At 39.0% G+C, this 10,926-nt stretch overlaps 1 protein-coding gene and 2 non-coding genes across 3 annotated transcripts in view; 2 read left to right on the plus strand and 1 right to left on the minus strand.

The window, feature by feature from the left end:
* Positions 1–4,971, plus strand: part of LOC112072600 (eukaryotic translation initiation factor 3 subunit J-A-like) — a 14,164-nt gene extending 9,193 nt beyond the window's left edge. The window contains exon 4 of the mRNA XM_024139989.2: positions 4,161–4,971. Within this exon, the coding sequence (XP_023995757.2) occupies positions 4,161–4,295 (135 nt within the window). The 3' untranslated portion in view covers positions 4,296–4,971. The remainder of the gene's footprint in view (positions 1–4,160) is intronic.
* Positions 321–511, plus strand: LOC112072609 (U2 spliceosomal RNA). Its single transcript, XR_002894349.1, has one exon. It is a non-coding gene; the product is annotated as a U2 spliceosomal RNA (small nuclear RNA).
* LOC112072610 (U2 spliceosomal RNA) lies at positions 860–1,050 on the minus strand. Its single transcript, XR_002894350.1, has one exon. It is a non-coding gene; the product is annotated as a U2 spliceosomal RNA (small nuclear RNA).
* Positions 4,972–10,926: the final 5,955 nt, after the last annotated feature.

The raw sequence follows: 10,926 nt of genomic DNA on the forward strand, positions 1-10,926 counted from the left end.
ATTATTATCTGCAAATGTTTCCCACCCGTATTTGATAGATATATTCCAATTTAGCTGTAATCTGGTTTTAACTCAATAAGGATTTGTCTAGTTTCCGATTGGAGGGGATGACCGCGTGACTTTGTATCCACCAATGTGTTACTTTGTATCAGTGAAAAGTGTCTTTTCCCGACGTTGATCAAATCCCGATCTATGCCACCATTTTTTAACAGATCATAATTTTGATATTTGATGTAAAGTTTACAGAGCTCATTTTGCTGTAAGCGTTTCCGGATTTGACGTGTCTGAGAACGGCACCTTCCTCCCGAAAGCATTGCGGTATCGCTTCTCGGCCTTTTGGCTAAGATCAAGTGTAGTATCTGTTCTTATCAGTTTAATATCTGATACGTCCCCTATCTGGGGACCATATATTAAATTGATTTTTGGAATAGGGAGATGGAATAGGGGCTTGCTCCGTCCACTCCACGCATCGACCTGGTATTGCAGTACCTCCAGGAACGGTGCACCCCCTGCCGTTGTAAGAAAAAGCAGACGAATCAACCGGATGGTTTTTATTATAATCTGATGGATATTGGTTTAAGCAGTCTTGTCATGATCCTAGATAGTGTGGTCACACCAATTATATCAAACAAATTCAAATATTTTTGATCTTTTATAACGTTTTTATGTGTATAAAAGATGTACAAAAAATATAATGAGCTGTTTTTAAAGGAAATGCAACATAAAACTTTCCAAAAAATATATGTTCTTTTGTTGGAGAGCCGCCAGGGACCTGTGAAGAAAAGCAGGTCCTGATCTCTGTTCAAATGAAATCCTCAATCTATTCAGTTGACTTCGTCTGCTTTTTCGTTACAACGGCAGGGGGTGCACCGTTCCTGGAAGTACTGCAATACCAGGTCGATGCGTGGAGTGGACGGAGCAAGCCCCTATTCCATCTCCCTATTCCAAAATCAATTTAAATTATGGTCCCCAGATAGGGGACGTATCAGATATTAAACTGATAAGAACAGATTTATTTTTTTTTTTTATTTTTTTTTGTGAAAAAGATTTTTTATTTTCATTTCTCATTAAAATACAATTACAAAATCAGTGCATTACATTACATCGATTCATAAAAACAGTATCCAAAAGTAGTGTAACAATATAACAATAGCCAAACTACTCAATAAAGTGCTGTTCTGCAGAACCTGACCAGTATTATTACATTCAAGTTTAACATGTCTCTAACAATCTCCAAAATCAATACAAAGATTCTATAAATACAAACATATACATATACCAAAGTGAATTCTGAATAAACCTCAGTGTATACAAATATGTACAAAGGCTTAGCCTACATTTCAATTGCTCTAAAAACATTTACAGTGAAGGGTAAATCCCTTTCCATTTCTGTTTCACAGATACAATGCCCCACTTATCTATTTCGAATTCTATTCTTTTCCAAATGTCCTGTTTTATAAATTCAACTAATCCGTCGGTGACACTTGAGGGTGTCATTGACCGCACCACATCTGGCCTCCCAAAGTTTGGTCTTGATAAGGGACACCAGAGTCACTAATGCTAATAATTGCACCCTTTCACATTTTTTAGTTCAAGTTTGGCTACCCCTTCATAATCAATGTTTTTTAAAATCTCAAAAAATTGTTTAATTTTTCTCCAAACTAATTTGCAAAGGAACATTCCCAAGAACATGGGAATTGTTTCAATTGCAAAACAATTGTCCCTGGGACAAAATTTATTCAGGGTCAATATTATTCATATAATGTTGATCGGACTGGAAGACGTCTGTGTAAAACAAGCCAATTAAAATCTTTCAGTCTGTTGTCTAAACCTTTTAATTGTGTCCGTAGCCAGGTGGAAGCGATATTGGTAATCTGTCTCTAGGACTACAATTTCTATTAATTTCGCGTATAGCAATCTGTGGTTGATTACAATTTCTTTTACTTTGCAGACAGGGGTTTTCTTTGCCCATTCCACTATTTTCTTAAAATGTAATGGAACAATTTCACTTTTGCTTACTATTATCCCATTCCACCATGAACCTTAACGGTACTGACAGCCAGAATTTGATTAAAATGTGACATTTGTGTACAGTCGACGACAAAACAACAAACATTTGAATAAACAAACGCATCTAGCTTGAGAGGAATATGAGGAAATCCCTTCCACCAGCCTCTATAGGCTGGTACATCCGATCTCTACGGATTGACTCATATCCCCCCCAAAAGAAATTAAACAGTGCCCGTATGAAAGTTTTTCTGAGAGACACCGGCATGGGAAACAACATAGGCAAGGTGAATAATGAAGGCAGAATGTCCGCCTTCAGCACTAACACCTTCCCACTAAAGGATAGTCGCCTCCCTTTCCACAGTCCCAATCTTTTATTAAGCGATAATAGTTTTTCTTTCCAATTAAACATGTCATCTTAATTTCGTTTCCGAAAGATATGCCGACACTACCTTGGTCCTGTGCACACAGTCAAACCACATAACTGATCGCGTTCTCCATTTCCACTGTCCAATATTTTTATTTCTGTTTATTCTTGTTATCTTTGACCCAGAGGCAACAGAGAAATCATCAATGACTTTGATAGACTCTTTCAAGCTCAGGTCGTCCTGTAAATATAAACTGTGTCGTCCGCATATTGCGAAATTTTTAGAATATCCCCTCCGGTAAACGGATGCCTTTGATGTTGTAATTTGTCCTAATTGCGCATGCGAAAGGTTCAATATTAAAACATACAATAGCGCAGATAGAGGGTCCCCCTGTCTGACACCTCGTAATTGCTTGATAACCGTTCCAATATTCCCATTAATATTACCCTGTACCCAATTACTATAAAGAATTTTTACCCATTTCATAAATTATTTCCAAAACCGAATTTCCCATAACTCTAAATAAAAACTCATGGCTTACCATGTCAAAGGCCTTTTCCTGGTCCAAATTAACAGTAATAGCTGGCAGGTGCCTTTCCTCTAAATATGCTTGAACGTCCTGTGCAATTGCAAGTTCAGGTTAATTTTCTCCCCACCACACCGCATGTTTGGTCTAAACCAACAACATATGCCATGCAGAAGATAGTCGATTAGTTTTGGCTTTGCTTAATAATTTATATCAACACACAACATTGTTAAAGGTCTCCAATTTGCTAATGTCTTGGGGCTCCCTTTTTGTAAAGTAGAGAGATTACCCCCTCGCACATTGAACCTCCCATATGTCCAACCAAATATACTTCTAAACACTTCCAACAGATGACATCAATTAAATCCCAAAAAACGATGTAAACTCTTTAGAGAGCCCATCGACTCTGGTACTTTGTTATCTTTCATGCTCTTCAGTGCCATAATAAATTTCATCTAATTTCAATTCCCCTTCTAATTGGTCTCTAATATCGAAAGGTATCTGCACATCCACGCATTTTAAAAATGTAGTCCCCTTCTCATAATCAATTGGTTTGTTTTTTTAAATAGCTGAGAAAATGTGATGTGTAGCGGCACCAAGCATGCCATCTCCATCTCAACCATCTCCCCATCTTGGTCCAATAAAGCGAAATAGTCCTCCTCTCCCCGTGATTTAATTTGTTTGAAAAAATATGCAGAGCACTTCTCATCATTTTCCCATTTATCCTGCTGACTTTAAAAATGAAGTCTCGAGCTTTCTTTTCAAAAAAGCATGCTGCTTTTTTCTGCAGGATAATAATTTGTCTTTATCTATTCCACCACCATTCAATTACCTTGGATGTGTAGATCTTTTAGTTCATTCTGCAATTTATAAAAATCTTTTTGGGTATTACGTACTTTGTCTTTGCAAAAATTCTGAATGAAAATCTTGATTCTTAATTTGTTTGCTCTCCCACCACTCTATGACAGTAGAATAAAACGGTTTCATAGTTACACCAGCCCTGGAAAAAAGACCTAAATCTGTCTCAAAAGTTGTGTCATGTAAAATGCCGTTATTAACTTTCCAATACCCTTTTCCAAATTCAATTGTTTAATTCTACTGTCACAGACAGGCAGCAGCAGCTGAATAAAGGACAATACTAATCATCCCTCTTTGTTTCCAACAGCAGCTGAATAAAGGACAATACTAATCATCCCTCTTTGTTTTCAACGGCAGCTGAATAAAGGACAATACTAATCATCCCTCTTTGTTTCCAACAGCAGCTGAATAAAGGAAAGAAGAAAAAGAAAGGCGTGGTTCCTGCCGGAGGGATGAAGTCCAAGATGAAGGATGACCTAGCGGACTACGGCGAGTTCGATGGAGGTTACGTACAAGACTACGAGGACTTCATGTGACGTGACATCAACCGAGTCCTGCGTCTCAAACGACACCCTGTTCCCTATGTAGAACCCTTATATCGGGGATAGGGTGGCATTTAGTAGGCTGTCTGTCCCCATTCCCCCTCCGCTCTGCTCCACCCAGCCCCCTCAAAGCATGTCTAAAGATTGATTACTTTTAGTTGGAAGGAGGGTAATATTGCCCTGAACATCCTTCCCCCTGCAATATTTAAATTTTCTAGGAAAATAATACGAAATGTTACTATAAAGTAATTTAAGGCTAGGAAGTATTGAAGCCACACAAGTCAATGTGTGAACATAGGCCCATATACTGCTGAAATTAATATGATGTAACCATAGTCTTAACTGTTAGTGTATTTTAATGGAGAAATGATGGCGCTGAAAATAATCTGTTATGTAGCATTTCAACTAATAGCCGGTACTCCGTGTCAATTAGAAAACACGGCGCTGACCATTTCATCCTGGGCCTGTGTTCACAAAGCGTCTGAGTAGATATGCTGATCTAGGATCAGGTACCCTCTTCTTATTCATTATGATCAGAAAAGGCTCAATTGATCCTAGAGCAGCACTGCTACGCTGAGAACCCAGTATAATCACTTCCACTGAGTTGAAGCAACAATCATTCTAGGCCTCCTAGGCATTTCTAGTCTATCGTCAAACATTTCTGTAAAAAAAACAACGATAAATCCTTGTGTTCCTATTTTTTTTTTTTTTATTACGTCTCGGGCTGTTGGTGATGGGTTTAGCCAATTCATCTGTTCTGCGCGCCGGGTAGGCAAACTGTTGCCTTTTCACGTGTCTGAAGGTACAAACTCTGACCTCCCGGTGGGCCTGGAGAGGAAATCAAGTGCACTATGCACCACTGGCCAATCACAATGCTCAGTTTACCGAGTCTGCAGTAACGTAGCAGGCAATAAAAAAAGATACGGCAAAATTGATACTGTGAGATTTCAAAACGTTTAAAACCATGAATAGAGAAAGAGCTGCTGTTTTTATGCGTGAGTTCATGTTTAAGGTCTTACTCAGCACTGTCAACACTTTGTATTCAACACTTTTATAACACATAAAATGCGCGTTCTTCCTATTTCCACTCAGCGCTACATCAAGCAGTGCAGCAGTAATGAAGGAGGAGGAGACGTGTATCTAGGCTTGCGTTGTTGTTATTGTTAGCGGCTTTTGTCTTTTTAATATTAAGAAATATTTCACTTTCTCTGTTCATAGGAGTAACAACATGAATTTGTGCATAAGGCAGAAGTAATGCGTTGCGACTCGAGTTTCGCCATCAGCTGAAAGACGGTGTCCCCTTTTGGTCAGTGTCAGTGGAGGAAAGGGAGAGCGGAGGATGTAGAGAGACGGACCCTCAGTCTGCTGCTCTCTCCCTCCACTGAGACGGACCCTCAGTCTGCTGCTCTCTGCCTCTGCCGAGACGGACCCTCAGTCTGCTGCTCTCTGCCTCTGCCGAGACGGACCCTCAGTCTGCTGCTCTCTCCCCCGCTGAGACGACCCTCAGTCTGCTGCTCTCACCCTCCGCTGAGACTGACCCTCAGTCTGCTGCTCTCTCCCTCTGCTGAGACGGACCCTCAGTCTGCTGCTCTCCCTCCGCTGAGACGACCCTCAGTCTGCTGCTCTCTCCTCGCTGAGACTGACCCTCAGTCTGCTGCTCTCTCCTCTGCTGAGACGGACCCTCAGTCTGCTGCTCTCCGCCGAGACGGACCCTCAGTCTGCTGCTCTCTCCCTCCGCTGAGACGGACCCTCAGTGTGCTGCTCTCTGCCGAGACTGACCATCAGTCTGCTGCTCTCTCGCTCCGCTGAGACGGACCCTCAGTCTGCTGCTCTCTCCCTCTGCTGAGACTGACCATCAGTCTGCTGCTCTCTGCTGAGACTGACCATCATATGCAGGCACCATCAGCCCAGTAAAATAAAAAGCGAATTATTTAAATGCATGCTCACTCAGCTGTGCCTCACAAGTAATACAACAATGGATCTATTACCGGTGTGATCATATAGCCTACCTCAAATTTTGAAATATAATTGGGAAAAAAATTCCAAATAGGCTTACATTTTTTAAGTCACTACTTAGGGCTAGGCCCTTTTTTTCTCAAGACAAGACGCACCTGCTAAAATTGGTTTCCTATTGAACATACTACTTTCCGCAAGAAATATTATAGTTTGATTACATTTTATGGTATCTGAGATGTAAATAGAAACGTATTTTGACTTGTTGAAACAAAGTTTAGGGGTAGATTTTCAAATTCCTTTCTCTGCATGTTGAAAGAGTGGATTACTCAAATCGATGGCGCCAACTAAACAGACTTTTTGGGATATAAAGAAGGATTTTATTTAACAAAACGACACTAAATGTTATAGCTGGGACCCTTTGGATGACAAATCAGAGGAAGATTTTCAAAAAGTGAATATTTAATCACTATTTGTGAATTTATGAAACCTGTGCTGGTGGAAAAATATTGTGATGTGGGGCGCCGTCCTCAAACAATCGCATGGCATGCTTTCAATGTAATAGCTACTGTAAATCAGACAGTGCAGTTAGATTAAGAAGAATTTAAGCTTTCAACCGATATAAGACACTTGTATGTACCTAAATGTTTAATATCCATAATTTTTATGATTATTTATTTGAATTGCGTGCCCTCCAGTTTCACCGGAAGTTGTCCCTCTAGCGGGACGCCTAGCCCTAATTAATAAAAAATCAGAGTGGTAGATCTCGGCTTGCATTTTGACTCAAAGGTTGGTGACCACTGCTCTACACACCTGCATTTATACTGACTCTACACACCTGCATTTATACTGACTCTAATCAGAGTACCTGCTATCTTAATAATACTTATATATATGACGTCTACAACATCGACCTGCCATTTAATAACTGACATCACTACACACACTAGCAAATTTTATGCTGACTGCGTACCACACCTTGGCAACTTTATAATCTTGACGTCTACAACACGCTGCATTTATAACTGACCTCCTCACACCACCTGCATTTTATAACTGAACTCTACACACTGCATTTATACTGACTCTACACACCTGCATTATACTGACTCTACACACACCTCTGTCAATTTCATACTGACTTTCTACACCACCTGCATTTATACGCTCTAGCAAACCTGCCTCTTCACCACACACACTGCATTTAAGAGCTGACTCTACACACCCTGCATTGTAGACTGCACCTGCTACATCCCCTGCATAAAACTGACTTATTCCCCACCTGCACTCTGTAGTTTATTACTGACTTTCTATCCACATCCTTCTGGCATGTTATACTCGACTCTACACACCTGCATTTAATTATTTAACTGACTTCTACACACCTGCATTTTATACTTGACTCTACACACTCCTGCAAAATTTTTATACTTGACCTATCTTACAGGCACCATTTGCAACTTCATATCACTGACTCACCTACAGACCACTCTGCTCCATAATTTATACTGGACTCTAACACACCTGCACTTTGAATTACTGCACTCCACAACACACTCTCATTTAATACTGACGTATCTATCATACACTCGACGGATGGTTATATATCTGACTTCCTCATGTCACACCTTGTCCATCACAGAAGCTGCCTGCTACTCTGTTTATCATATATCCTGATGCCTAGTCACATCACCCCTATACATACAGAAAGTATTCAGACTTTTCCCACATTTTATTACGTTACAGCCTTATTCTAAAATGTATAAAATAAAAATCCTCATCAATCTATACACAATACTCCATAATGTCAAAGCCAAAACTGTTTTTGTAGAAATGTTTGCAAATGTATAAAAAAAATTCAACTTAAGCATTCAGACCCTTTGCTGTGAGACTCGAAATTGAGCTCAAGTGCATCCTGTTTCCATTGATCATCCTTCAGATGTTTCTACAACTTGATTTGAGTCCAGCTGTGGTAAATGGGGAAGGGTACCAAAACATTTTTGTCATAACAGACAACTTTAAAATGATTGAATAAAAATAGAGATTTTTTTTGTCGATAGTTTTAGACATTGACAGACTAATAAATGTTTCCTTTCTTCACCAGTTGAATCTTCTCTCTCTTTCCTCAACAGCGTAATACAGAGGGGTATTGTGGGTGCTTGGTGCCTGGCTGTCCTAATGCAGAGAACTGATGTTTTGCCTCTGAAAACCACCCTTTACCCCCAGATACTGAATGGCAGCTACTTTCAAATACACCATCTGAAAAACTTGACAATAATTTCAAAAAAATTGTGTGTTATACACATCGCCTGTGTACACTGTGATATTAATCTTTATTTTTTTGTGAATAAACAAATGGTATTTTGTAGATTATAAAGTGTCTTTACATATTCCATTTAGTGGAACAAAATGGCTGCTGTATGCTACATTGCTAATCTATTAACCTCATGCCAATGGCAGGTACATGTATATAAAGTGAAGGACACTGTAATTATATCTCTCAATTGCTATTATGCGCAAACAAGTTTGTCCATGCAAATCACTTTCTAAAAGTTAGATTTTTTTTTTAGTAAGACTAATAGCATACATCCCAAGTATCCAATCCATCTGAGCACTTGCTGCATTGTAATTGATGATTGACCAATAAGGCTGAGGGTAAGGGGTGAACAGCTGAAGACAGAACAATCCTCACATCCCCTCCAGATTAAGCAGTGTCCCTCTGAGACAGTCTGTTACACCTGGCAGTTCCTGAATAACAGTCTTTATGAACCCGCCATAACAGAACCAGTAGAAAGGGAGAACACAGCCTGGTCCAACAATGGGCTGGGTGTTTTCTGAACGTTCTTCTGATGCCTGGTTTATATTTGTAAAAAAAACTGTGAAGAAATAGTTCCTCAAGAAAAAAATTATATTCACAAGCACTGGTGGTAATCTTAGTACAGTAAAACAATGTCTGTCTTCATTCGGTCAATACACAGACATCTTGGATATCTCAGTTACAATCACATGCTTCTGAAACTTCACACGAGATAAAACTAAGGTGATAAAAATCAAGAGGATGTAGGCTGCTTCTCCATTCAATTAGAATTCTAAAAGTTACTAGTAARACAGAGAGATTCAATATCTCCCAGATAAAAGCAGAGTTTTGCAGGACACAGCCTGTCTGAAAGCATAACATCTATTATCCACCTTTATGTTTGGATGTTCAGGGCAAAAATCCAACTAGCAGCGTGATTTTCCAGATGGAAAACAAAGAGAATACTTATAAAGGTTTTGAGAATTTATTAAAATAATGGTGTCTAATGGCAGATAACAACAATGCAAATCACTTGTTGGCAGCTATTAACTTTCTTCTGGAAAACAACTAATGTTCTAATGCAAATGTTAATGAAATCTGGTTCGAGAGGGATATTTCTTGATTAAATATCCGTTAAGATTGAAATTGTTTAACATCATAAAATGCCTAAACTACAAATGCATTTTGCAAACTGACCATTTTGCAAATGTTTTCAGTTTGTAAGTAAAATATTGATACAGGATTGCACTACAGATTTACATATACTATGACTCAGAAAACATGTTTATTTACATAATTCCATCCTTACTGACTAAAACTGTTTTTTTCTTCAATCCAATTCCTTGTATTTTCAAGAACATTGTCAGGGACAGAGCCCATCTTTGATCTGGACAGGGACTGACCAAGCAGTGACTTCATTTACATTGAGTAGTTTGTGTATGGCAGACGCCACTGTTCTAAAGCCCATCGGCTTCCTGTTGTTATTGACTGATAGTAAACACATAAGAATGGGCCTTCGGGGTATCAGGTGTCATAAAGCATTCCCACCGACAGACAGCCCATAATAAAGTTACAATCTGGAGGAAAAGAGGAGTAAAACAGACCAATAACACTACGAACCGGAAGTTATTCCCCCTTATGGTTTTAGTTGGACAGAGAAGCTGAAACTTTTCATTTGACTCTATACTCCAGCATTTTGAATTTGAAATCAAAATGTTTTATAGGAGGCAACAGTACAAAATGTCACCTTTTATTTGATGGTATTTTCATATCTATTTTATCATTTAAAAATGAAAGCACTATTTTTCTAGTCCCCCCCCATTTGAAGGTTTCATAAGTATTTGAACAAATTCACTTAAAGTGTATTAAATTTAGTCAAATGTTTAGTTTTTGGTCCCACAGTCCTGCATGTAATGACTMCATCAAGCGTGTGACTCTACAAACCTGTTGGATGCATTTGCAGTTTATTTTGGTTGTGTTTCGGGTTATGTTGTGCCCAATAGTCATTTATTTTCTAAACAAGTTTCTGAACACTTCAACATTAAAAGTTGGATGCCGCCATGATTACGGATAATCGTGAATGAATCATGAATATTGTTAACGGTGAGAGCATGTTTTTGGGGCATGATCTTTATGCACGTGTAACTTTCTCACTCATTGATATTTGGAGTTTCAGTGTACTTCCTGATTTGACAGGAATTGAGATGGAATTGACCCCAAACCTGTTTGTTAGTGATTTTAAATATCCATTTGGTTGTAAGGACAGTGCTTATCCACACAGGAAACAGCCACCATGTGGAAACAGCCTTATGGTGTTATAACCATAGCGGTGGTAATAACCATGTGGAAACAGCCTTAGGGTGTTATAACCATAGT

The sequence above is a fragment of the Salvelinus sp. IW2-2015 genome, unplaced genomic scaffold (genome assembly GCF_002910315.2).
Source record: "Salvelinus sp. IW2-2015 unplaced genomic scaffold, ASM291031v2 Un_scaffold1978, whole genome shotgun sequence".
Classification (NCBI taxonomy): Eukaryota; Metazoa; Chordata; class Actinopteri; order Salmoniformes; family Salmonidae; genus Salvelinus; species Salvelinus sp. IW2-2015.